The 24,993-nt window shown below is 39.3% G+C and overlaps 1 protein-coding gene across 1 annotated transcript; it reads left to right on the forward strand.

Annotated features, from left to right (window-relative positions):
- The first annotated feature begins 1,051 nt into the window (after nucleotides 1-1,051).
- BMS1 (BMS1 ribosome biogenesis factor) lies at nucleotides 1,052-24,993 on the forward strand. Its single transcript, XM_032695149.1, has 23 exons — nucleotides 1,052-1,144; nucleotides 1,573-1,815; nucleotides 2,180-2,370; nucleotides 3,753-3,832; nucleotides 5,356-5,544; nucleotides 6,040-6,182; nucleotides 7,425-7,546; nucleotides 8,067-8,263; nucleotides 8,967-9,103; nucleotides 9,658-10,511; nucleotides 11,288-11,389; nucleotides 12,320-12,477; nucleotides 13,008-13,089; nucleotides 14,012-14,088; nucleotides 15,109-15,291; nucleotides 16,822-17,010; nucleotides 17,653-17,833; nucleotides 18,355-18,413; nucleotides 20,731-20,853; nucleotides 21,881-22,028; nucleotides 22,911-23,086; nucleotides 23,595-23,756; nucleotides 24,467-24,993. Exons 2-23 carry the CDS (start codon nucleotides 1,640-1,642, stop codon nucleotides 24,701-24,703), a joined length of 3,966 nt encoding a protein of 1,321 aa, XP_032551040.1. The 5' UTR covers nucleotides 1,052-1,144; nucleotides 1,573-1,639; the 3' UTR covers nucleotides 24,704-24,993.

Genomic DNA, 24,993 nt, shown 5'->3' on the forward strand with positions numbered 1-24,993 from the left:
TTGCATGTCAACAGCATCTCTGCTGTCATGTTAGTACATGATGCTAAGAAGAGATGGGGCAGGAACCAGGTGTGTTCAGTATTGGACTACTCTTCTGCCTGCAAACCACTCCTGTTTATATGAGAAGAGAGGATTTTGCATGCTAAATATTGAAAACTGTATATTGCCATGTGGCAAATCACCCCAAAGGAGAAGGCTCTTCACTTCATTAAGCAGGGTCTGTACCTATAACTCTCTTCAGGGGGACTCACCTTCAGGCATGGGCACAGACCTGAGATAAAACAATGACCCACTTCTCACCCAGGGTACCTTGCCCCGGCATGTCTGGTCCTGTCCCTGTGGGTGGGGGGCTTAACGCCTGCAAAAAATCCCCATCCAAGTGTGTTAGTGACAGGATGAGAGAATGCAAGCTGCGCTGGGAGAGGTTTAGGTTGGACATAAGGAAGAATTCCTTGGCAGAAGGCATGATAAGGCACAGGCATGGGCTGCCCAGGGAGGTGTGGATGCCACCCATGTTTATACCAATTTAAGGACAGACTGAACGTGGCACTGAGTGCCCTGGTCAAGGTTGTCAAGGTGGTGTTCGGTCACAGGCTGGACTCCAAGACCTCAGAGCTCTCTTCCGTCCAGCCTGGATGTTTCTGTGATTCTGTGGCTGCGTTCGAGTTCACCGCACTTAAAAGCTTTTCATAGGCTTTTACCCTCTGACCTGTTTGCCCTCCCACGGTCCTTGGCAAGGATCCATTTTTTTATCTTTTTCACACGCATTGCTGGGGCCACACCAGCCGCTTCAGACGGGGGCTGCCCCGAAACCCGGGGAGGCAGCGGACGAGGCTCCCGCGCCTCGGTGCTGTGGGGCCGGCCCCGCCGGGCAGCTACCAGGGGCTTGCGGGGACGTCATTTATTCACAAACACGGGAAGAGGGGCCGCTTCCCGTGGCTGGTTCCCTGCTCCCTGTTCCCGGCTCCCGGGGCCGGAGGGACACCGCGTGCGCCGGCAATAGCGCTCCGCCGCCGCCGCGCCCGGAACTCGGCGCGCAGCCGCTGTTTCCGGGGGAGCTCTGGAACGGGCCGGTCGGTGCGAGCACACGTGGAGCGGGCGGCGGGACCGGAGCGGACCCGGCCCGGGCTGACCCCACAGCGGTGTGAGTGCGACGGCATTGCACAGCGGGTGGGACACCACTGCACAGCGGTGGAGGGGGGACGCCATTGCCCGGGGGTGTGGGTGGGACAGCACTGCACAGGGCAGGTGTGCGGTGGCGGCTCGTGGGCAGCGGCCCCGTGGGAGGACCCTGTGCCGCCCTCAGGGCCCGCGGTGTGCCCGGCATCCCCGTGCCGCGGGTACGGGCCGTGCCCCTCGCCCGCCGCCCCGCCGGGGCACTGCGGCCTGCCCGGAGCCCCGCGGCCCCGGCGCGCAGGGCCCCGGTGCTGCCGTGCGCTCTCAAGGCCGCGCAGTGCGAGAACGAGCTCCTTTCCCGAGCTGGCCAGGTGATGGTGGCACGGTGAGCCCTTCTCCCGCAGGTGTGTTTTGTGTGTGTGCTCTGTGTGCTCACTGCCTGCTCTTCTGTGCCAGCTAAGCCCGGAACCACACAGAGGAAATCTGCGTCTTATCGGTTGTAAACAACTGCTGGAAGAGTGAGATGGAGGAAAAAGAGAAGAAGAAGCATCGTGCGAAGCACAGCGGGCCAAAGGCAGAGAAGAAAAGGAAGCGTTATCTCAACAACCTGGGAATAGGAGATGAGGAGGATGCACGGAAGAGAAACCCCAAAGCCTTTACGGTGCAGTCTGCTGTGCGGATGGCCAGGACCTTCCATCGGTAGGAAGTGGGAATTGGTTATAGAGCATGCAGGGTCAGCTGGATGGACAGGTGTCGGCTGGGGTTACTTTGTTGCTTTGTCTGGAAGGCATTCTAATTCTAATTCACCAGGTTGTCTTGTAGTCTATGCCTGTGTCAGAAGTGTGATGCTTTCTGCATCTGTGTTACACGGTACAGCTGTGTTGATCAGTGATAAAAAAAAAGTATAGCTCCTTAGACTCCATGGGAGTTCCACATACATATTAGTATCTGGGCTGAGGGTGAACCTTTGTTTCCAAGATTTTGCAAATACTGAAGGCTTCCAAAGAATAAACATTGCTGTTTATTACGTTCCTCTATTTATTTATTACAAATTTCTTCTCAGAACTCAGGATTTGAAGACTAAAAAACATCACATTCCTGTGGTTGATCGCACTCCTTTGGAGCCACCTCCGGTGGTCGTGGTTGTAGTCGGCCCTCCCAAGGTTGGGAAGAGCACTGTGATAAAATGTCTCATTAAGAACTTCACAAGGCAAAAGCTGGTTGAAATCCGGGGTCCTGTTACAATTGTTTCAGGTGAGAACAAAGAAATGGAAGTGCATATTTTGTGCTCCTTATTTGTCTTGCTTTTAGAGCTAGGATGTGTCCATGTTCTCGTAATTTTTGGTCATTTTGAAAAAATCATTTGGATGTGTGATCAGGCATACTTACAGTAGATGAAGAGTGAGATTTAGGCTTTGGGGGATTTGTCACTCTAAGCTTGATTTTCATTCTGCTGGAATCCCAATTCTCTTTTGGATTTTTTTGTTTCTGCCTTTCTGACCTTTTTCCCCATTTCTTCCACCCCCCAAACCTTTCAGAACTTTGCCTTTTCTAGTGGGTTCTGTTTTCCAACTGTTTTTCTCTGGCTTCATTTTAGCTCTAAACATGTTTCATACTCTTTCAGTTTCGCTGTCCTTGTGTACCTTTCTTTCTTAAGCTAAGGAATACTTTGCCTAACCAGTTCCACTTACATTTCTCCACCTCACCCCTTGGTCAGTTCCTTCTCCTTTTTGTTAAGTTTTCAGTCCCAGTTTCCATTTGTCTTGGTTTGTTCCCTTCATGTGTTTCCCTAAATGTTTCCAAGGGGATCACTGAGGTTCTGTGCACAGCACTCAAGACATAAATTTGTAAGGGAGATTTTGCTGGAAGACAGATAACTGTATGTTTGGTGCAGGTAGACTCTTCAGAGACTTTTAACTAACGAGTCTTGTTTTTGCAAGGAATGATTGACAAAAATGGGAAAGAAAAAATGGAAAGAAAATTCGTGTTTTGTTTGATTTCCTAATTGGTCTACTGGATCTCAAGTGTTGAATCTTTCAGTTGAAAAGATAAAGAAATAACCCATGATACCTGTTGTCTGTAGTTGCTTAAAGTTGTTACTAATGTTGTCTTAAGTTCAATTACCTGACTTAAGTTAGTCAAGCCAAGTTACCAGTGGGTACTTTTTTTCTCATTTGAATACATGTTAATAAATTTTTTGGTGTGTTAATCCTCTCTTTTTTTTTAAAAGCTAGAACAGAGTGTATTTTTTCCTAATAATATCAAAAGAGAAAAAATATATGGTAAAATAAAATTCACAGTGTTAACTGGGGCAAAAGACAAAAGAAGCAGAGGGTTTTTTTTTCCCCCAAAGGTAAAAAACCCCAGTCTTTTGCTATTAGCATTGTTTGTGGAAAAGCCCAAACAACTCATTTAAAACCATCTGGTTGAGTACATATTTTCAAACAAAAAATTTTAATTTAGCAAAATTAAAAACTTGTAAAAACACTTCTACAGTGGTGCATGTTGGACAATCTACATGTTAGACAAGAATTTGAGTTCCAGATACCCTTCAGGAATGTGACCTGAAAAGAAAACAGCGTCCTAATTGGTTTGCTCCCTCTCTTTCAGTTTTTGATTCTTAATTCTGTTTTCAGGTAAAAAGCGCAGGCTAACTATTATTGAATGTGGATGTGACATCAACACAATGATTGACCTGGCTAAAGTTGCTGATTTGGTAAGTTAGTATTGTCACGTGATTTTTACTATAATTATGTTGAATATACTACTTTTGAGTGAACTGCACCAATGTCTGATTTCTCTACCTGTTGCTGTCAAAGGCATAACTATTTTTGGTTTCAGAGGAACAGGACTTAAGCTTGTTGACAAACCTGATATTCTGGAACAACCCCTAGGACTTTCCTCATCCTGGGGGTGGGGGAAAATAAAGTGTGTGTGGTGATGGGGAGCATGTGAAAAAAGGGTAATGCAGCTGAACTTCATTGCTAATGCAACTGTTTAACTTTTAATGGAAGATCTTATAATGAGCCAAGGTCATACAGTGACTTTTCATTAAGGGATTTGGTTAAACCATATAAATCTGAAAATTATTTTTAGTCAAGAAGTTTTCAACTAATGTCTAAAGCAATATGTGTTAGTTTTCTAGTTGTTTTTGGTATTTTTATGCACTCTGATGTCCCCAGATTTAAAGATCACTGTGTGGCAAAACAACTGATTTCAGTGGAGTGTGGTCACCATTGTAATTTACTTATAACTTTTGGGTCAGTGAATTACATCAACTGATCTTGGGGATCCAGTGCACGATCCTTAGAATTTTACTTTATGTGTGGATTTGGAGTATATTATTGATAGCTGACCGGGGTTTGGGATCCTTGTCTAAGTATTAACTATATAAATATCTAAATACATGTGCACACTGATGTAGATATTGTTCTGCTTACGTGTTTTCTGCCTGAGTAGGGGAGATGCATTAATGCAAATGCAAAATTTTTCTGTTAGTAGATGTGACGGATGTTTGAGGTTCTGTGTGCACATGGTGATGCTGAGACTCTATTTGGCTTTGTTGCTGGGGGGCTGAGATTACACAGTTGCTTGAAGATCTCTGTCGTCAGTTCCCCTGTGTTTTAAGTTCTTTATTGTTGAGACCGTGATACAACTTTGCTTCCATTTTCATGATTGTTGGTTGCTGTTTTCCTGTGTCAGTGCATTTTAGTGATGCCTAACAGTAATTGCAAGGTGTGAAATTAATTTGTCTCATTTTACCAAAAGAGCCTAAAGGGCATTGGTGCATCCAAGACACAGGTATAAGAATTTTGTTAATTTTCAAAGATGATCCTGAATATATTGGAAGATACTCAATTTTGCATATTTTAAATTTACAAGGCAAACACTTCTTCAGATCTTATTACAGTACTGTATGTTATTGCATTCCTAGAGCAGCCATATTCTTCTATATTTTTTTTCAGAGACAATGAGCAAATCAAGTCTATATAAAGGAGATTTGATTGCCTGGGAGAAGAGATTTGATTTCCTAAGCCTCATTAACTTCTAAAGCAGCTAAGATCCATACTTTAATTAAAAACCAAAGTGAGTTTTCAGGTTATATAAAAATAAAATACAAAACCTTTTGCAAGATTTTGGTTCCCAAGAATCTTATGACTTTAAAGGTGTGGTCTTTGAAATTAGCTCATGTGGGCCCCATGGCATTTCTATAGTGAAATGTGGATGTTGTGTTTTCAGGTTCTAATGCTTATTGATGCCAGCTTTGGATTTGAGATGGAAACATTTGAATTCCTGAACATTTGTCAGGTACATGGATTTCCCAAAATTATGGGAGTTCTTACCCACTTGGATACATTCAAGAACAACAAACAGTTAAAGAAGACTAAGAAGAAGTTAAAGCACAGATTCTGGACTGAAGTGTACCCGGTATGACATTTAACATTAATTTTTTAATATATTTTGCTTTATGGAAGTTTAATTAAAAACGGGGCAATACTTAAGGGTTTATTATGTTCTTACATCTTTTAAATAATACTGTAAGTGAACAATGTGGATATTGTATCAGATTATGTCATCTTTCTTCTATTTGCAGAAATATTTGTGTGATTATTCTTTATCCCAGTGTGGTAAGCTACTAAACTTGCTGCTAGTGAAAGGTCTTTTATGCAGGTGCTGTGCAAGGAGGATCTGCTTGTAGGTCTGTACGAGGTCTTCTGGATGTGAATGGTTTTCCCCTGAGATTTAGGGGGCAGTTTTCCTGTTGAAGTAAACTAGTCAGTTTGATCCCTAGAACCAGTTGTAACCTGCAATATCCAACTATGATCCAACTATGATTTACAAATTAGAATTTTTTTTTTTTTTTTTAGTTTATTAGTTATTAAATAGATGTTTAACGTTTTTATGCCTTTTTGATGTGTTTAGGGTGCTAAGTTGTTTTATTTGTCTGGGATGGTTCACGGAGAATATCAAAAGCAGGAAATTCACAACTTGGGGCGTTTTATCTCGGTTATGAAATTCCGACCTCTTACTTGGCAGACGTCTCACCCGTATGTTCTCGCAGACAGGTGTGTCCTTTTCTCCTTTTCTCTCTCTTCTTCAACCTCAGTGCAGGTAGCACCTGCTGTTTGAAAAAGCTGTAATATCAGACCTCAGCTCTGTGGGTGAATGGGTGTTTAGTGTTACCTGGGTGGCTTTGGGAAGTGAAAGCCTCCTCTGCAGGTTTGTGCCATTAGTTTTAGCCATTCAGTTTTCACTTGTGTCAGACCATGTATATATCTCTGGGATATTGTAAATACTTTTGAAACACAAAACCAAAAATTAAAATAATCCTACGTGTTGATCCTATGTGGAAAAGGAACAGCATTCCGGCAATTAAACAACAGCTGGTGAATTAGTCCTCCGAGTTTCCTGGAGTATCCCTTCTACTTCATCTCCATGTCTGGTGTTTGATTCACAGTCTCTTTGGAATGTGAAACTAATCTTTGATGGTGGCTGTGGCTATTTGGGACATTACCTCACCTTTCATGTTTTATTACCAGAATGCTTAGAATTATGACTAAACTCCCACAAGAATCCAAGGTGCCTAGAATGAGCCTCTTTCAAAGCTGTAATTCTTTCGGAAAAATTGTCATGAAAAGGTCCTGCAAAATGCACAAAGCAAAGTGAGGGAAAACATACAAAAAAAAATTCGGTGGTTTTTCAGTAACATTGTTTTAGGCTGTGTAACTGTTACAGTTATAATGATTGTTGGATCAGTTTACAGCTGATCTGCAACCAGGACGCCTGTCCCATTCTCTTCGGTGACTGTGTGTTTGTGTTGCCTCCCTTTTGCAATGTTGGAAGGAGTTTCCCCCTCATCTGCCTGCAAACAGCCATTTTCTGTGGTAGCTTTTGTGTTGTTCACTGCCATTATTAGGGAAAAGAAGATATTGTGTAGCTGCAGGGAATGTGACATTCAGCTGTTTGACCTCTAATGATAGAATTAATTTGAGGAGAGCTGTGTGTGCAAAGTATATAAACAGTAGTTAAAATATGCTAAGAAAGCAGTGTGTGTTTAGTGAAATGTCAATAAATCTTCTGGAATATGTTGTTGAACGTGATCATACAACTTTTAAAATACAATTTTAGAAAGCTTTCGGAAGACCTTTTTCTGTGGATTTTTTTTTTTTCTTACGATTATTCTATTTTGATTACTGGAGTCTGGAGAGCATGCAGTGGCAGCAGTTCTCTTTTCTTGAATTACCTTTTTTCAAAAGTTACTGTTGCAACTGCTGGATATTTTAACTTTCATTTTTGATGTTGGGTAGAATGGAAGAGTTGACAAACCCAGAAGATGTTCGAATCAATCCCAAATGTGACAGGAAGATATCACTTTATGGATACTTGAGAGGAGCACACCTGAAAAACAAAAGTCAAATTCATATGCCAGGTAATTTATCAGATTCTTAAACTCTTTCTATACTGAATAACAACATGAAATTATTTGTATCTTTAAACTGTATATTGTAAAATATGTTTTCCACATTTCCAAATATGTTATGCTCTTGGAAATAATTTTTCATAATACAGGTTTTTGTGAAAATAAGTCTTATAATTAGCTTTGCTTTTAATTGTGCAGTTTTGTTGCAGTGTTTAATACAATATTTACAGTGTTCAAAGCTTTTCAGAAAAGTGAGTTGCTGGTTTTCTCATTTAAAAACAAACAAACCCAAAGCTTGGCAGGATTCTGGTGAATTTACGTATGCTTCGCTAAGTTCAGTAGTAGGACAGAAGAGTTGGATGTTTGGTACAGAGCTTGCTATTGATAAGTTACTGAATGCCACAAAGTTTCTGTTTTGGTTTGTTGGTTTTTGTTTGTTTGTTTCTTTAATCTCTTCTTGGTGAGTTGCACACTTTTCAGAATTAAAACTTTGTGCAAACCTTGTCGCTTCCTTTGTCTGTTGCCCCAGGTGTTGGAGACTTTACTGTGAGTGATGTGAGTTTCCTACCAGACCCCTGTGCTCTCCCTGAGCAGCAGAAGAAACGTTCTTTAAATGAGAAAGAAAAACTCGTCTATGCCCCTCTTTCAGGAGTTGGGGGCATTGTATATGATAAAGATGCTGTTTATATTGACCTTGGTGGAAGCCATGCTCATGAAAAAGAAGAGGTAAGAGAACGCTGGTGGTGACTTGAATTCTTGTGCAAAATGTAGTTTTTATCCTTAGAGTCAAATTAAATGTTTAAAAATAAGCTGCTTTAAAATAATCAATCCTTATCTATCCATAGTGGGTAATTACTTTTTTTCTCCTCCAAGGATTTCAGAGAAGGGATATTTCAGTTATCTGCTATTGTGCAAAACATTTGGAAGATCGGTTAATAATAAGTACTAAAGTTTGTGTAATTACTTTCCAAACATTGACATAAGATATATGAAAACTCCTGGTACTGGGGTATTATCACCCAGGGCATGGTGATTGTGGGAGAACACTTACAGGATTTGACTGGTCAAAGGGAGAGATGGAAAACATTTGCCTACCAACAAATTGAATTCAGCTTTTTTTTTTCCCTGTGTTCTGCTAAATGTTAAATACCTTTGGGTCTGTGATAATGTGTGCTTGCTGTATTTACTGTAGTGGTTGCATACTGTAAAGGAGAGTCCCTGTTTAATTTTTCTTGGTTTGGTATTGTATATATTCTTGAAATGTGAAGCAGAGAAGGGAGACCTTGCTAGTCTGAGAAAATGTTTATATAAAATGCTCTGCATTCTTTTTTTGCATATGCATATTTCTGCTGGCAGATACACTCATAGCTGTTTTTTAGACATTTGTTTATCCATTTTAATTGAGAAGTAAAAAATCTTGGCTTTCCAGGAGGAAGTGAGACCAAATCACGAACTTGTTCAGAGCCTCATCTCCACACATTCAGCCATTGATGTTAAGATGGCATCAAGCAAGGTCTCTCTCTTCATGGACTCCAGACCCTTAGGTTCAGAAGATGTAGGACAAGAGTAAGTTTTGAATGCTGAGCAGTGTTTGAGTGTGAACGAATCTCTAATTTCAGGCTCTAGTTTAGGAAAAATTCTCAATAGAGCATAGTTAATAGAATGGCATATTGTCTAATTCTTCCTCTTCTGAGATTACTCATATGCTACATGTGTATTTTGAGATAGAAATAATTGGTACTAGAAAATTTTACAAGCAATGTAGTCCTGCCTTCCAAGAATTTCTTGCTGATATAGCCCAAGTAGCATATTTCTGTTTTTCTTCAGAGTTTTAGAGAATATCAGTCATAATCTTCAGTAAAATTGATTGTATAACCTATTTTCATTCCATGGAAAATGAAGAAATTTCCTGGAATTATTTATGGCTACAGCACAGGGTGTATTCTTGAATTAAGAGGCACTCTTACTTAAAGAACACCATTGCTTTTCTGAATGTTCTCCATCACCTCACTTTGTCTGAAAAAAAAATAAAAAATTGTACAATTATTTAAAAATATTATCTCATTAAAATTTTGTTGTACTTTACCATCTGACTCCAAATGTGATCTTTGGGAAAACAGGTTTGTGATGCCAAAAGAAGAGAGGCAGCTTGATTTGAAGACCGGAAGAATACGTCGGAAGGCCGTATTTGAAGAAGAGGAGAAAGAAAATGATGATGCAGTAAGTGAGGAGGAAGATGACCAAGAAGAAGAAGAAGAAGCAGCAATGTCTGAGGATGGAAGTGACGGTGATGATGAAAATGATACTGAGGAGGAAAGGGAGAGAGAGCTGTTAAGGGAAGAGATGACCATTAGGAGAGCCAAACGTATGAAAACAGAGGTGCCCAAGGAAGAAGCTGTGAATGAACTGCCAGCATTTGCAGACAGTGATGATGATCTTGAGATGAGTTCTGAAGAAGAAGGTAGAACTGCCCCTGAAGACAGTGAGGTAGAGGAAGATGATGATGATGATGATGATGATGAAGAGGAGGATGAGGAGGAGGATGATGAACAAAGGACTTGCAAAGATGAAAGCTCAGATAGTGAATTTGAGGCTGCAAAAAAAAGAGCTGAATCCAAGCAGTATGATATAAATAGTGGACATACAGAAACAAAATCACAGACCTTGGATCACAGTCTGAAAAGAAAAGCAGTGCTCACTACAGATTCGGGAAACTGCACAGCAGAAGAGGCATCAGAATCTGAGGTTGAAAACTCTTCCCTTGATGAGGGTGATGGTGAAGGAGGATCACATGATGAATTAGAAGTTGAAGAGTCAAATAGCGATGGGTTTCAGCGCAGTCAAGCAAAGAAAGCTCATAATGTTAGACAGACTAAACTTAAAGCTGTAGAAGCTGAGGATGATGATGTGGAGAACCTCCTGAGAGAGGAAGAGGAGTATGAAGAAAAAATAGATCTTTCTGCTGACACAATAGGTACACTATAAATGTTCAATTTTTACAGTCCATTTTTAATTGTATCAGTTGGAATTAGTTATTAAATACTATATAATCTTGGCTCTCATATATATGTATTTATAGTTGTTAAGTGGCAAACGTCGAGTTAGGAAAGCTGGGAATATCTGCTAGTAAGCCTTTCACTTGTAATGTAGTGTGCAGGTCTGAGATTTCCTTCCTCTAAAACAGAGGTGATTCATTTTATAAACTTCATTGATTTTGCATATACTTCTCGTTATAGCTATGTGTGTAAAACAAATTAGGATGGTCTGTTACATGTAGAAAGACTAAAATATTCTTGAGGGAGTGTTACTAAAATGCCTTAACAACTCACTGAACACTGGAACAGGTTGCCCAGAGAAGTTGTGGAATCTTTATCTTTGGAGATACTCAAAAGCCATCTTGACATAGTGCTGAGCAACCTGCTGTAGGTGACACTGCTTGAGCAGTGGGGCTGGAGAAGATGACCTCCACAAGTCCCTTCCAGTCTCAACCATTCTGTGAAGAAGATGTGTATCATCATAGACATAATAAAATCTGTTGCTATTGCCAATAAATTCTTAAATTTTTGTCCTAAAATTAGGACTTGTCATAAAAAAAAATCAGTGATCTAATTTGTTAGCCACAATTTATGTTTCTGTGTATATATGGAGTATGAGAAAAAGAAACTGTGGGTTGTGTGTACACTCCCTAAACCTTTTGTCATATCCTTATTTAAATTATTTTTGTAGCTCCTAATTCTTGTTTTTATTCAGGTGCACTTAAGTGGAAAGAGGACCTTACACAGAAGGCAGCTGAGGCCTTTCTAAGACAGCAACGTTCAACCCCCAATCTTCGTAAACTTGTATATGGAACAGGTACAAATCTGTTTGGAAACTTGTCTTCATATATGGTTACTTTTTAGCTAGTTTTCAAGTCTGAATATTTGAGCACTGTCTTTTGGTGGGAGGCTTGAGGAGAGTTAATTGACTTTTTAATTGTAGAACTAGTAATTGAAATAGACAGTTTTTTACTTTTCCAATAAAAACCATTTTGAGCTCATTTTCCAGACTATTCAGTTATTACTCATGTTTTCTGCTACAGTTATTTCAGTTTTACAGTTATTTCTGCTACAGAAGTTTGATCATTTATGTAATTGTCTGATAGATACTGTGCAAATCCATTGTGGTAATTGTGTTTCATAAAGGGATATTGTTTGTTGGCTGTTTTCAGGAATTTCGGTCTCACAGTGACTGGAATATTCTCTTAGACATGACTTAGTATTATCATATCACTAATGAGGTGTTTGCCAAGGAAAAAAATAGCTAGCTGGCTTAAAAGGAAGAGAAAATGACTGTTTATGTAATTTTTCCAGTTTAATGCACAACTTTTCCTGTCACTGTATGAGTGTACAAACCTCATTATGCAAAACCTTGTAGATCACAATGAGAATTTGGCTTTTTTAAACCTTCCCTGGTACAGGAGTGGGAAGATTTTCTGACAGATTCTTGATTTACAGACAAGCTTAATGTCCTTCCTCTTCGCAGATAATTTTGGTATTGTTCCTATTTATGATATTGAACAAACATCCTGTGTTGACTTACTAGGCAATGTTTTTTTCAGATGATTCCAATTATGCAAATAACTGGATCAGTGTACCTTTTATAATTAAAACTATTTTTAGTTTGTATCTTTTATTTCCTCAAACTACTGCAGGTATTGTGAAACATAAGACAGAAGAGAAGTGGTTAAAGGATGTAATGCATGTGCTGTGGGGGAAACCATCACAGCTTATATGTTTGATTTAGTTGTAGAGGATGAGGACCACGAGAGCGAGGATGCAGACGATGAACTTGGAGGTTTGTTTCGTGTCAGCCGTCCAGACAAAGAATCCAAACAGAAGGCTAATGCTCTTGACTGCTCCAAATTTCTGGTAGAAAAGCCGCAAGATTGGGATTTAGAAGAGGTAATACCATTGGATAATTGTTTCTGCATATCCTGTGGTGGTTATGTCCTGGCTGTATTTCATGAAGTACTGCTGAGTTGTCACTGAAACAGACCTATGGGAGCTATGCCCAGAGTATTTTATATTCTGCTATTTGCTGTCATTAGAAGTAACAGATTCCAAGGTCTGTGCTTACAGGAGTGGAAAGTTACAATAAATCAATTCAGTGCTTGGCTGTCCTGAATATCATAGTTTGCTGTGTATTTACCAAAAAGTAAAAAGCAGAGGAATCCTGAGTGAAAATTCAGTGTAGGGTAGAGACCTTGTTAGTGTAAAGACCTTTGTGCAAGAGTTAAGTTGGCTTCATGTTCCTGCTTTTGCTGAGGCATTGTGTAGTTTTGGTAATGGTATCTTGGTGTGGAGCTGCATGTGAGACTATCAGATTGTCTCAGGGGTGGTGTCTCTGATGGGGAAGTGGGGAATGTATTGGAGAAGGTTTCAGTTGATGACAAGCTGTAGCTGTGCAAGGCAATGACAGTGTTATTTTGCAGGTTATGAGCAGTATTCGCGACTGCTTTGTTACTGGAAAGTGGGAAGATGATAAAGATGCAGCAAAACTGTTGGAGGAAGATGGTATGTATAAGACTTCTAAAACTGATTCATAAATACAGGATTTTTAAGGAAAGTATGACTTTTTACTTAGGTATGTAGAGTATTTTGCCTTAGTGATATACTTGCAAATTTCTTTCAAACTATTGTATAAATTATTACACAGATACTAATATAATTATACATTGCTGTAAATCTCTGTATAAACAAGTGGTAAGTACCACATTCTGAAAATTTACTTTCTGAAAAATAGAGTATATAATTTCAATTATGAAATGGAGTCCTTGGTCAACACTTGGATATGCCAACTTTGAATTATGTGTCTGAGTTAAGCAATTCATCCTCCATGTATATTTTATTCTTTTGGATGTTCATGGTAGAAATAAAAAAATTTTTCTTTAATGGGAAGACAAACTTGCCATTCACGTTTGGCTGAAAAGTGAGATCTATCTTTAGATGTTTTATAGGTGGGGTTTTTTTGTTTTGTTTTTTAAATTAGGAAATATTTAGAAAATTTTAATAATGTGGCTGTATCTTCCATGCAACATAATTGTAATTAGACAGGTTTTTGTAAGCATTTGTTTTTAACCTAAGAATTGTCAGCTATATTAATTTTTTTTTTTTTAAATAGGAGCTCAGCTGCTGGTGTCTCGTGTCATTAGAGTGCTAACTAATGTGCTGTGTGGTCCTTTGGGATGATCAAAACTTTATTTACATTTTTTAAATCATAGAAGTATTGAAAGGAAACAGGAGGAGGCACTGGAGTTCAGCTGAGAGCTTTCAGCTGAAGCTCTAGAGAGGGCAGAACAGACTTATAAAACTGCTGATGGGAAGAAAAAATATGTGTACTGAAACTAATATACCGAGCATTACTGAGAAATGGTTTGGAACAACAAAACAGAATGGCTAACTAACAGTCAGATGTCTTGGGTGCTTATTGTTGCAGAAGAACTGTATGGAGACTTTGAAGATCTTGAAACCGGTGTTGTGCACAAAGGAAAGGGTGCTGCTGAAGGAGATGAGGTCTGACTGCATTTTTATGTTCTTTAGCAACACACACGTGTATGAGTTTCTGATCAAGTGATAGGCATCCTATGTAATAAATTCAGTTTTCGTAGAATCAGTAGGAAAGAAATCGGTGGTAACAAGGAAGAAAAGATGAGTATTACCAACTTCGGAACTTATAAATATCTAGAATGGCAAGTTTCTAGTCTGAGTCTGAATTTTTGCTTAAAGTTAATTATGTAGGAGAAGTCACCTCACTTATTTAACAGTAGGTGTCAGGCTTAATCAAGAGCTGGATGATCCGGAGGCATGAGAGAAGTATTTTAAAACCAAATGTAATCATAACTGTTTGTACTATGTCATTTCATCTGATGCAGAAGATTATAGCACTCTCTTTAAACACAAAATTGTGGGAACTTGACACAATTTCCTAGTCATTCCTCTTATCTGCATAAAGGAGGCTGATGGAAGCAATTTTATACTGTGGCTTGGATATCTTCCAAGAACAGAGCTGTAGTTGTCTGTGAAAATACAAACTGAAAAATCAATTTTTTTTTGGACTGAGCAGGTTGATGGCTTTGCATTTCATTGTAAAATTAAGGGTAATGGCATAATTTTGGCAGTTTTCAAACGGTCTGTGAACAGACTTCCTCCTCTCTGGCCTCTAGAGTGCTGCCTTCCAGCACAGTGTTACTCAATGCTATCAACAATTATTTTTTTTTTCTCTTGCACTGTGTATGCTTATATTAGCTGTACAATAAGAGGTAGGTCAGTTCTAGGGTCTGTTCCCTTATGTAAAATGAATGTTAAGTCAAAAAATTTTTCTTAGTGAAAAGGGATACAATTAGATCATGAGATCTTTTGGTCACTGCTGAAGTTACATCTTCTTGTATGACTAGCTTACTAATTTCTGTCTCAAATGGAAATATTTTTCAAGTGTCTAATAATTTGCATTATGAAGAAGTATTGCTTAATTGTGTATTAATGGGTTGTTTTCTCTGAACCATTTTACATGTTTGACAATTTACTGTTGTTTAGTCTGGAAGTGAAGAAGAGGAAGAAGACGAAAAAATGTCCAAACCAGAACCTGAGGAGGAGGAAAAGAGAAAGGAGCGCATGGACAAGAAACGGAAACTGAAAGAAATGTTTGATGCAGAGTACGATGAAGGGGATGCCACATACTTTGATGATCTTAAAGAAGAAATGCATAAACAAGCACAGGTACAAGGTGTTAACTTGACAATTTATGTGGCTGTATGTCTTCAAAAATACCCCAGAGAGTTTGCCCTCCAAAGCTTTTTTCGTAGAGGCACATGTGACGCTACTTCAGAAAGTACACACAAAGAAATACTTGCTAGTGATTTTTTATGTTTGAACTTTTTGATTCTGTTAGCTGGAAAGAAAAGCCAAACAACTGAAAGCTTAATTTAAACTGAGGGCAGTAGTTAAATCACTGAATAAGCCAGGATGTGTCATCTAAACTTTATCTACTTTAAAAGTTTGCAACTAAAAAAGAAAAGGCATCCTTTTATGTGTAGGAAGGTGAAAATCTTTCCAGTACTAATTTGTGCCATGTATTTTCCTTGTATTATTTTTAGTGTGATTTTTTGCAATGTTATTAGTGGATAAGTAAGTTCTGTGTAACAGTCTTTTTCCTCCAACTGTCAAGTTATTTTGAGGAAAAAATAATTATGACTATTACTCTGTTCGTGTGGTAGAAGTTGTCAATGTAACTGCATCCAGAATTTGAGGTGTTGATGTTGTTCCAGGCCTTTCTTTTTTTAGATGAGAACTTGCAACCTTAAAAGTAGCTTCTTTCTTTGACTGACTTGGAAGAACATTGCCTTCTATTGCTAATAGCTTCAGTGTCTTCTCTGCTGGCAAAATTTTGCCCTAAATAGTCATTAAATGTATTGTTACCTTCTTGCATTAGCCTCTGTCATAAGTGATCATATGAGCTCTGGTATGCTGATTTACTAAAAGCACTGAAAGCATAAATAAGGACATTCCAGTAGAAAAATAAAAGAATTTACAACTGTTCACTTGAGGTCTGTTACAGAAATACATATCAGCAATACTCCTGCTGTGAGATGGAAGGGCAAGGATCTCAAAACTGAGGATGTGCAAAGGCTTCTAGAAAAATAAACTTGAACCAAATTTGTGCTGTACCTCAATACCTTGAAAAGGGAAATAAGTAGTTATTTTGCTGAAATATGGTGTCTTATTGGTATCTGGGCATCAGAAGCTAGAACCTCCTTGTTATTCACAATACCTACATTTGTGTGGTACAGAAGAGCTTTTGACGATGCACAGTGTGAGGGTGCACAAAAATATTTTTAAGCTGCTGAGTAAGGTAGGAGCCCAGCCTCCTCATAAAGTGACACCCTAAAGATGAGGACATGATCTTTAAAAGGTACTTGGGCTCCTAAATAAAAAATGTACCTTTGGCAGCTGTATTTTTAAAACCCAAAGTCATCGTTATGAAAGGTATAACAGAAGTCACTCAATCATTTGCTTCTCTTGGGTACTGTCTTTCAAGTAGACTAACAGGCCCACTTGGGATTTCAAATTGGAAGGAATTCATGGTGGCAGAGATCTTGCTCTGAATAAAAAGTCACAAAACGTATCAGATCTTTCCCAAAAAGATTTATATAAATGTTAGCATGTTTTAAATAGAACTGGCACTTCATGAACAAGTTGTTAATACTGGAATTTTGTGAAACACATGGTGACTTTCTCTTTGTCACATAGCTTAATCGAGCAGAATTTGAAGATCAAGATGATGAGACCAGAGTGCAGTATGAGGGCTTCCGGCCCGGGATGTATGTTCGAATAGAGATTGAGAATGTGCCTTGTGAATTTGTCCTGAATTTTGACCCTCATTATCCTATTATCCTGGGTGGTTTAGGCAACAGTGAAGGAAATGTCGGATATGTGCAGGTATGTAGCCAAAGATGTGAGTGCATTTTGTGTCAAAACAGGTGTGCTTCAGAGTGTCTGGAGTTAACTATTTTCTCTTTAATAAAAATACAGTAAACCCTGAGAGAAACTTTCATCTGTGTCTCTCAAATAGGGGATTTGCTTTTGACACAGACTGTAACTCTACAGTAGCAGATACTGGATTTTTACAGGCTTAATTGGATAGCCGGAAAGGATTACTGTTGTTTAATGTTAATCTGTGGAGGTGTCTCAGGACTAAGGTCTGATACTGTGATTAATGTTCATCTGCAGAGGTGTCTCAGGACTGATACTGTGATTGCTAAATTGCAAACATAAATTGTACCCTGAGCTTCATGGTCTGTATATAAGTGACTATAGAAAAGTTACTAGGATATTTATAGATCCATTTTTTTAATACAGTAATTCCTTATATGCATACAATTGTGACTTCGAAGTGAGTGAAAAACTGATTAATCTTTCCAGTCAACCCAATGATAGTGAGAATGTTTGAAGATAGAAAGCTTACTGAATAAAAAATTCTAGTGTAGATAGAAGTTGCTTTCAGTCATTGCTGGAAATGAAGGCTTGAATCTCAGAATTCATGTTGCCATCATGTAATAGGATTGTTCCTCTTCTAATTAGTTGCGCCTGAAGAAGCACCGATGGTATAAGAAGATACTGAAGACTCGCGATCCCTTAATCCTCTCATTGGGGTGGAGGCGCTTCCAGACGATCCCCATGTTCTACATTGAGGATCACAATGGGCGTCACCGGCTCCTGAAGTACACACCACAACACATGCACTGCGGGGCAGCCTTCTGGGGTGAGGGCTTTCTGGAGTTACTACCCTGTGTCACTTAATCACTGTACATGTCTCAAGCTTGCAGGATGTATCAGGAAATACAGCCAGTAGCTTTTGGAATAGGAAGTCTTTAAATTTCCCCATGGAACATAAAGTGACACCAAATAGTATGGGAATGTAGGCAGTTGCCTAATATTTGTGAGTTATTTCAATGATTTGTGAATTATTTGGCTTTTAATCAAATTCTGAGCGTTCTCCTAAGTTGTATCATATCAGAGAGGATCCTGAATTGTTGGCTGTGTGCAGGGAAACACTTGCTCACATTCAGGGCCCAGCCATTACATGAGTAACTTCGTGTTAACCATTCCTTTAACTTTCATGGGACTTTGTATGTAAGTAATACTTTGAATGCTTTAAACTTTTCTTTGGTTGTATTTATTGAGAATTTTTGACACGTTTTTCTAAGTTTTCTGACTTTAAATAGAGGCTAGATGTTGTGTAATAAAGCTTTTCAGAGGTTTTTTAATTTAATTTTCTTGCAGGGCCCATCACTCCTCAGGGGACAGGATTTTTGGCAGTTCAGTCTGTCAGTGGCACAACGGTATGTTTGTTATTACAAAATCCTGGTTACTGCTTTCACTGGGTATTTGGGTAAAATACATAGATTTGGGGAAGAAGGTTTACATATGGTAGAGCAGTGTAGTTGTAGGAACTGAGAAAGGTGTATTGTGATAAGATGGGACACTGTATGGAGAGGGGTTTTTTAAACAATTTTCATCTGCTACACTAAAAGAAATATTGCTTTATTATTTTCTGTGGAAGGATTTATACCTACTTGATTTTCAGGTATACTGTTGAAAAAGTTTGTCCTCAGTGGGATTTCTCTGCATCCTGTGAAAATGTTTGTAGATACCTGAATAAAGCTTGTGAGGGACTTCTTAAGAGACCATATACTCAATAGATCAAGAGCTAATGGCCTCAAACTGGAAGAGGGTAGGTTTGGATTAGAATTTAGGAAGAAATCATTTAGTCTGAGGGTGCTGAGACACTGGCACAGGTTGCCCAGAGAAGGTGTGGCTGCCCCATCCCCAGAAGTGTTCAAGGCCAGGTTGGACAGGGCCCTGAGCAACTTGATCTCATGGAAGGTGTCCCTGCCCATGGCAGAGGTGTTGAAACTAGATGATCTTTAAAGTCCCTTCAAACCCAAACCATTCTGTAATTCCAATTTAAATAATGTTAAAGCAGTATTTGCCAGGTGCAATCTTTGTTGCATATATGTTACTCAAAGGTAGATTTATGTTTGCAGGCAATGTATAATGAAAGCTTTGCATGGCATTGTAATGATCTTGACAGTAATCAGAGTGGTGATTATTATCTCCTTCCTAAAATATGCCTTGTCCTGTTGCACAGCCATTACATGTATTAAAAGGCTGTTTTCAGCATGTGTCCGCAGCATCATCTAGTGACTTAGAGCAGTGCATAAAGCACTTCCCCTTTGAGACTTTCTGTCTGAGTAAGATTCTGTTTCATAAAGAGAACTCAGTGAGATAGATAACAAGGATTCTTAGATTGCTTCCAAGGTAATTAGAATGGCAGTTCTGAAAATCTCATTAGTGAATGATAGGAATGTTATGTCAGCAGCACCTCAACTAGTCAGTACTAGTCAATTTACATTTTTCATGCTGCTGTACTCCTGTAAAGGTTAGAAATTCTGAACTCTTAAAAGCAGTTAAATGTGGAGTGCAGGTCCCCCCCAACATCCTTATCTCTAAACTGGAGAGATACTCATTTGAGGGGTGGACTATTTAGTTGATGAGGAGTTGGTTTAATGGCTGTATCTGGAGGGTAGTGGTCAACAGCTCAGTTTCCTGATATACATCAGTGACAAATGGTGTCCCTCAGGGGTCTGTGCTGGGACCAGCACTGTTTGATGTCTCCATCAGTGACGTAGACAGAGGGATTGAGTGCACCCTCAGCGAGGTTGCAGCCAACAGCAAACTGAGTGGTACAGTTGACATGCCAAAGGGATAGAATGCCATCCAGAGGGACCTTGAGAAGTGGTCCTATGGGAACCTTGTAAGGTTCAACAAGACCAAGTGCAAGGTCCTGCACCTGAGCTGGGGCAACTCCCAGTGTCAATTCAGTCTGGGGGATGAAGGAATTGAGAGCAGCCCTGCTGAGAAGGACTTGAGGGTGTTGGTGGATAAAAAGCTGGTCATGAGCTGTCAATGTGCACTTGCAGCCCAGAAGGCCAACTGCATCCTGGGCCCCATCAAAAGCAGCATGACCAAAAGGCCAAGGGAGGTGATTCTCCCCTTCTATTGTGCTCTCATAAGACTCCACTTGGAGCACTGCATCCAGCTTTGGGGCCCCCAGCACAGGAAAGACAGGGACTTGTTGGAGTGAGTCTGGAGGGGGGCCACCAAGATGACTGGAGGGATGGAGTACCTCTCCTCTGAGGAAAGGCTGAGAGAATTGAGGTTGTTTGTCACAAAGAAGAGAAGGCTCTGGGGAGACCTCATTGCAGTACCTAAAAGGGGCTTATAAGAAAGATGGGGGTAAACTTCTTAGCAGGGTCTGTTGTGACAGACAAGGGGGAATGGCTTTAAACTAAGAGGGTTGATTTATACTAGATCCAGGGAAGAAGTTTTTTATAACAAGGGTGGTTAAACATTGGAATAGGTTCACCAGAGAGGTGGTGGACACTCCATTGCTGGAAACATTCAGAGGATTGGAAGGGCTCTGAGCAACCTGATTTAGTGGAAGATGTCCCTGCTCATTGCAGAGCTACGTGACCTTTAAAGATTATCTAGGTGACCTTCCAATCCCAACTATTTTATGATTTTGTGATCTAAATGGTTTCTTCACTTTGTGATAAATATACACTCAGCAGTGTCTTTCATCTCTGCATGTTTCAGCCTGACTTCCGGATTGCTGCCACAGGAGTTGTGCTTGATTTAGATAAATCCATAACTATTGTAAAGAAATTAAAACTAACCGGTTTTCCATTCAAAATTTATAAGAACACTTGTTTTATTAAGGTAGGTATGTAGGTATGTATACTGCAAAACCACATGTACTGATGTTAGAAAGGAATGAAACTGGGATTGTCTTTCCTGAGGCAGAAGTTCTGCATTATTGTTGCATGCTGTTCTGGATTTCAGTAGCCCTTCAGTGTGGTCTCTAAAGATACTGATCATTAGCTAAGCAATATGAATTATTATGAACCAAACAAAAATTCTTCAACAGTCACCTGGTTCACATTCAGTGTGATTTTTTTTTTTTTCCTTCCCAACCCCTACTTCCTTCCTAAAACCCACTGATTAGCTTCCCAGAGTGGCAGATACCTCTGGAGGATGTGAACCTGTCCCTGGCATCATTCAGGCAGTTTGATCCCACTAAATTTCAGCTCTGGAATCAAAGATGATTTCTAGCAGTGCTTAAGACTTCTCAGTTACAGTTACGAAAGTGTTTGGGTAGGAAGTGTTGCAGAAATGAATGTTCATTGACCTTCCAGCTGTCCTTGGGCTTTCAGGCTCAGGAAGAAGTTAGGTTATTCTTTGTTTGGGGCAGCAAGTAAGTAAGCAGTGACCCCAACAGTGAAACACTCAAGGATTCACACTAGGCATAGACAGATTTTTTCCTTGATTTCCTTGTGATTTTTGAAAAAAACACAAAGCTTGGAGAGCTGTATTGTATTAGAGTCTCACAGCTAGCAACTTCAGGCAGCTTGCTTGCTTTTAAGGTATTCTGTGTTCCAGCAAGTTACTATAAGGAAGAACTGTAAAGCTTCTCCTAGAAGTGTTCTGGTTTAGAATTTTAGGTATATGTATTTAATGCTTAGAAACCTTGCCTGTGATATGTGACTCTAAGTAGATTACTTCCAGTACCTTACTTTAAAGTCAGCTCGGTGTGTTTTTGGTATGATCAGCACTCTTAATCTTAAAGACAATGTTATGTTCCTGTTTCTTTATAAGATATGCTTGTAGGACTTAGTTTTTGTGGCCTATGTTGGTCACAGAGAAAAACTTAGCCTCTTGAATGATGGTGGGTAATTCACATTTTCAGGGGATGTTTAACTCTCAGTTGGAAGTGGCTAAATTTGAAGGAGCAGCGATCCGTACTGTGAGTGGTATCCGAGGACAGATCAAAAAGGCCCTCCGAACTCCTGTGGGTGCTTTCAGAGCAACATTTGAAGACAAGTTGCTGATGAGTGGTAAGTTGCACTTTCCATGTAAGTTATCACACAACTTTCATCCTTCTTCACAGGTTGGAAAGCCGTGTCTCACAATTCTGGAATCTGATAATTAAGATGTGAATTCAGAGAATGGGAAATATCTGGTGACATGCAGAATGAAATTAAAAAGAAATGTGTTTTATGTTGGATTTCCTTCTGTTACACTCAGAAGTCATATAGTATGCAGATGAAAAGGTTTGAGTTGAAGACATATATCTTCAAGTGTTTTAGTATTTTACACAGCATGATGTGCCTTTCTCCTTGAACATGATGAATTGAAATTAGTGGTGCAAGTGCTAGAAGGACATTTTTCTGAGAAATCCAAAGACTGGCATTGTAGCTGCAGTTAACTTTTTACTGTAATCTTTTGGGGAAACTATGCAGGGGATAGTTATCTCCTCTGTTTGCTGAGGATCACAGTGATGTTCAGAATATGAGTTCATGCTTATTTGGGTTTATGTGACCTGTTTTCCTAAACCCGTCAAAATTACGGATAGTGGAAAATAAAAGCAAATTAGCTCTTTTATAGGCAGAGGAAAAGAAAATTGTTTTTTGTCAAGAACTGAACAGGCACATATACATATATGAACTCTCTTACTAGTTCTTGAATATGAATAGTGAATAGGATGGTATTCAGCTGCCTGCTCTTCAGGAGTATGTGCTGCTCATGCCTTTATGGGGTTTTGCAGAATCCAACTGTACAAATAGTTGCATTGCTTTTACCAAAAGTTGAAAACATTTGGTATATATACCAAACCATATACTAGCACGTGGTCTAGGTATCTGTTCTATTCAGGCAATCTTTGTGTGGATGTGATGAACTGTTGCTTTAGAGCCAAGTAATGTTTCCTTTTCTTTCAGATATTGTCTTTGTGAGGACTTGGTATCCTGTTTCTATCCCAACGTTTTATAACCCTGTAACATCCTTGCTGAAGCCAGCAGGTGAGAAAGATACTTGGAGTGGAATGAAGACAACAGGCCAGCTGAGGTATGAGCGAGGCATCAAACTGAAACAAAACAAGGATTCTCTCTATAAGGTATATGTCTGTTTTGTTTTGTTTGGGTTTTTTTTTAACTAGTGATCGTAGTCAAATTTGCACTGTGTCTCAGACCTGTGCAAACTGAGAGCAGTGTAAAGGCATTTTCATACATATGCATGTGTGATTTCATATTTTTATCCACGAGGCACAGTCCTGGCATGAGATGGGAATAAAACAGTGGAGAGCAGATTGTTGTGGGTCAATGAAAGTTTATCAAGTAATCTGCAGAGTAGAAGTCTTCTCCAGAAGCTTACTGAGTCTTTTGCCATAGTAATTGGAGTGAACATACCATTCACAAATCAGTGCAAGGGTGTTGGAAAATGGGGTTTGGTTTTGGTTTGGGGTTTGTTTATTTGTTTTGGTGGTTTGTTTGTTTCTTTTGAGAGGTGCTGTTTCTTTCTGGTTTGTGGTGTTTTGTGGGTTTTTTCCCCTTGAAAGATGGAAATTAAAATAAAAGCTTTTAAGGATCAACAGTCTTATATATGTTCTATATTCATTCTTTTAGCCTATTGTGAGGGAGAAGAGGCATTTCAATAAGCTCCACATTCCTAAAGCACTGCAGAAGGCACTGCCTTTTAAGAACAAGCCTAAGAATCTTGAGAAGAAAGGCAAGGCTCCAAAAGACCAGTGGAGACCAGCTGTTATCAGGGAGCCTCATGAAAAGAAGGTAATTATCACTTATTCTGAAACAAGGACTCATGAAGGGCAAATGTGTTGTTTAAAACATTTCTAACTTTTGTTTGGCACTTGAATCTACTGCTAGTGCTAAAGATATATATGCTCCTCGTGAAAAACTATCACCTGCAATTTGTTCTGTTCCTGTTTGGCACACAGTATGTATATGGAACTGTCACTGAGTGGATGGTGTCTATTTTTTAGAGTAGCCGGTCACCTGAAGCCTAAATATGACTTTTGTCCTTGTCACAGCACTTGCAAGGTATTTCACTTGGATTTAGTGCTCTCATATTATGGGTGACACAAATTGGCAGCTGCAGTTTTTTATTTGACTTGTCATTGCCATGTATTATTAACACAGACAGGATTTGAAGCAAATACTCTGCTTTGAAAATTGAGAATTAGAGTGCTTGCAAAGGCAAGAAGATTCAAACTGCAGTTTAAGTGTTCTACAGTAGCAATTAGGCATAGCCTTTTAAAAGGTATCTAACCAAAATCACGGTTCACAAAAATTAAAGCTCTTATTAACTTCCTAACAAGATAACTAATTAAACCATTTTGGAAACTGGGTAACAGGTGCAGAGATGATTAGGAACTTGCCTTGAATCTCTGTTTCATTATATATGTCTCTGCTGAGGTTAAACTGTTTCTTACTCACCAAACTGATCTGTGTGTATATTGATTGTCTATTTTCTATTTTAGATATCAGCCCTACTCAGTGCTTTGAGTACAGTGAATAATTACAAGATAAGTAAAGCCAAAATAAAACATCGGGAACAGCTTAAAGAATATCTCAAAGTTAAGCAGAAGGAGGATGAACAGAAATTCAAGAGGCAAAAGGAGGCTAAGAAAAAAGTCTATCGCATACTGGGACAAAGGGAGAAAAAGAGGCAGAAGTCAAGCTTGAAAGGATCCAGCAAGAGAGAGAAGAGTATGTAAAATTTCATCAGATTTCAGGCCAAATGAGGAAATAGAGTAGCTGTGCAATTTTCTGTTGAAGAAACAGAAAGGCCTTGGACTACACTAGATGTGCTTTCAAGACAAGGAAGAACTGCAAATATGACCTTGTTCACACTCTTGAATACATTTGGCAATGTATATAAATAAGATGTAGAAGTATGGATTGTGGGTTTTATACATGAATATTCTGGAGGACTTTGTATTTCAGAGTATTTCTATGCATACTGCATATTCTATCTAGCCAATAAAGTATTTTAATGTCAATTACA

The sequence above is a fragment of the Chiroxiphia lanceolata genome, chromosome 8 (assembly GCF_009829145.1).
Source record: "Chiroxiphia lanceolata isolate bChiLan1 chromosome 8, bChiLan1.pri, whole genome shotgun sequence".
Lineage (NCBI taxonomy): Eukaryota > Metazoa > Chordata > Aves > Passeriformes > Pipridae > Chiroxiphia > Chiroxiphia lanceolata.

What these genes read in the sequence shown, in the direction of transcription:
- BMS1 (XM_032695149.1), top strand. Translation starts at nt 1,640, where the DNA reads ATGGAGGAAAAAGAGAAGAAGAAGCATCGTGCGAAGCACAGCGGGCCA. An exon ending in TAAACTTGTATATGGAACAG is followed by an intron (nt 11,390 to 12,319) that starts GTACAAATCTGT and finishes TGTTTGATTTAG; the next exon opens with TTGTAGAGGATGAGGACCAC. An exon ending in GGGAGCCTCATGAAAAGAAG is followed by an intron (nt 23,757 to 24,466) that starts GTAATTATCACT and finishes TTTCTATTTTAG; the next exon opens with ATATCAGCCCTACTCAGTGC.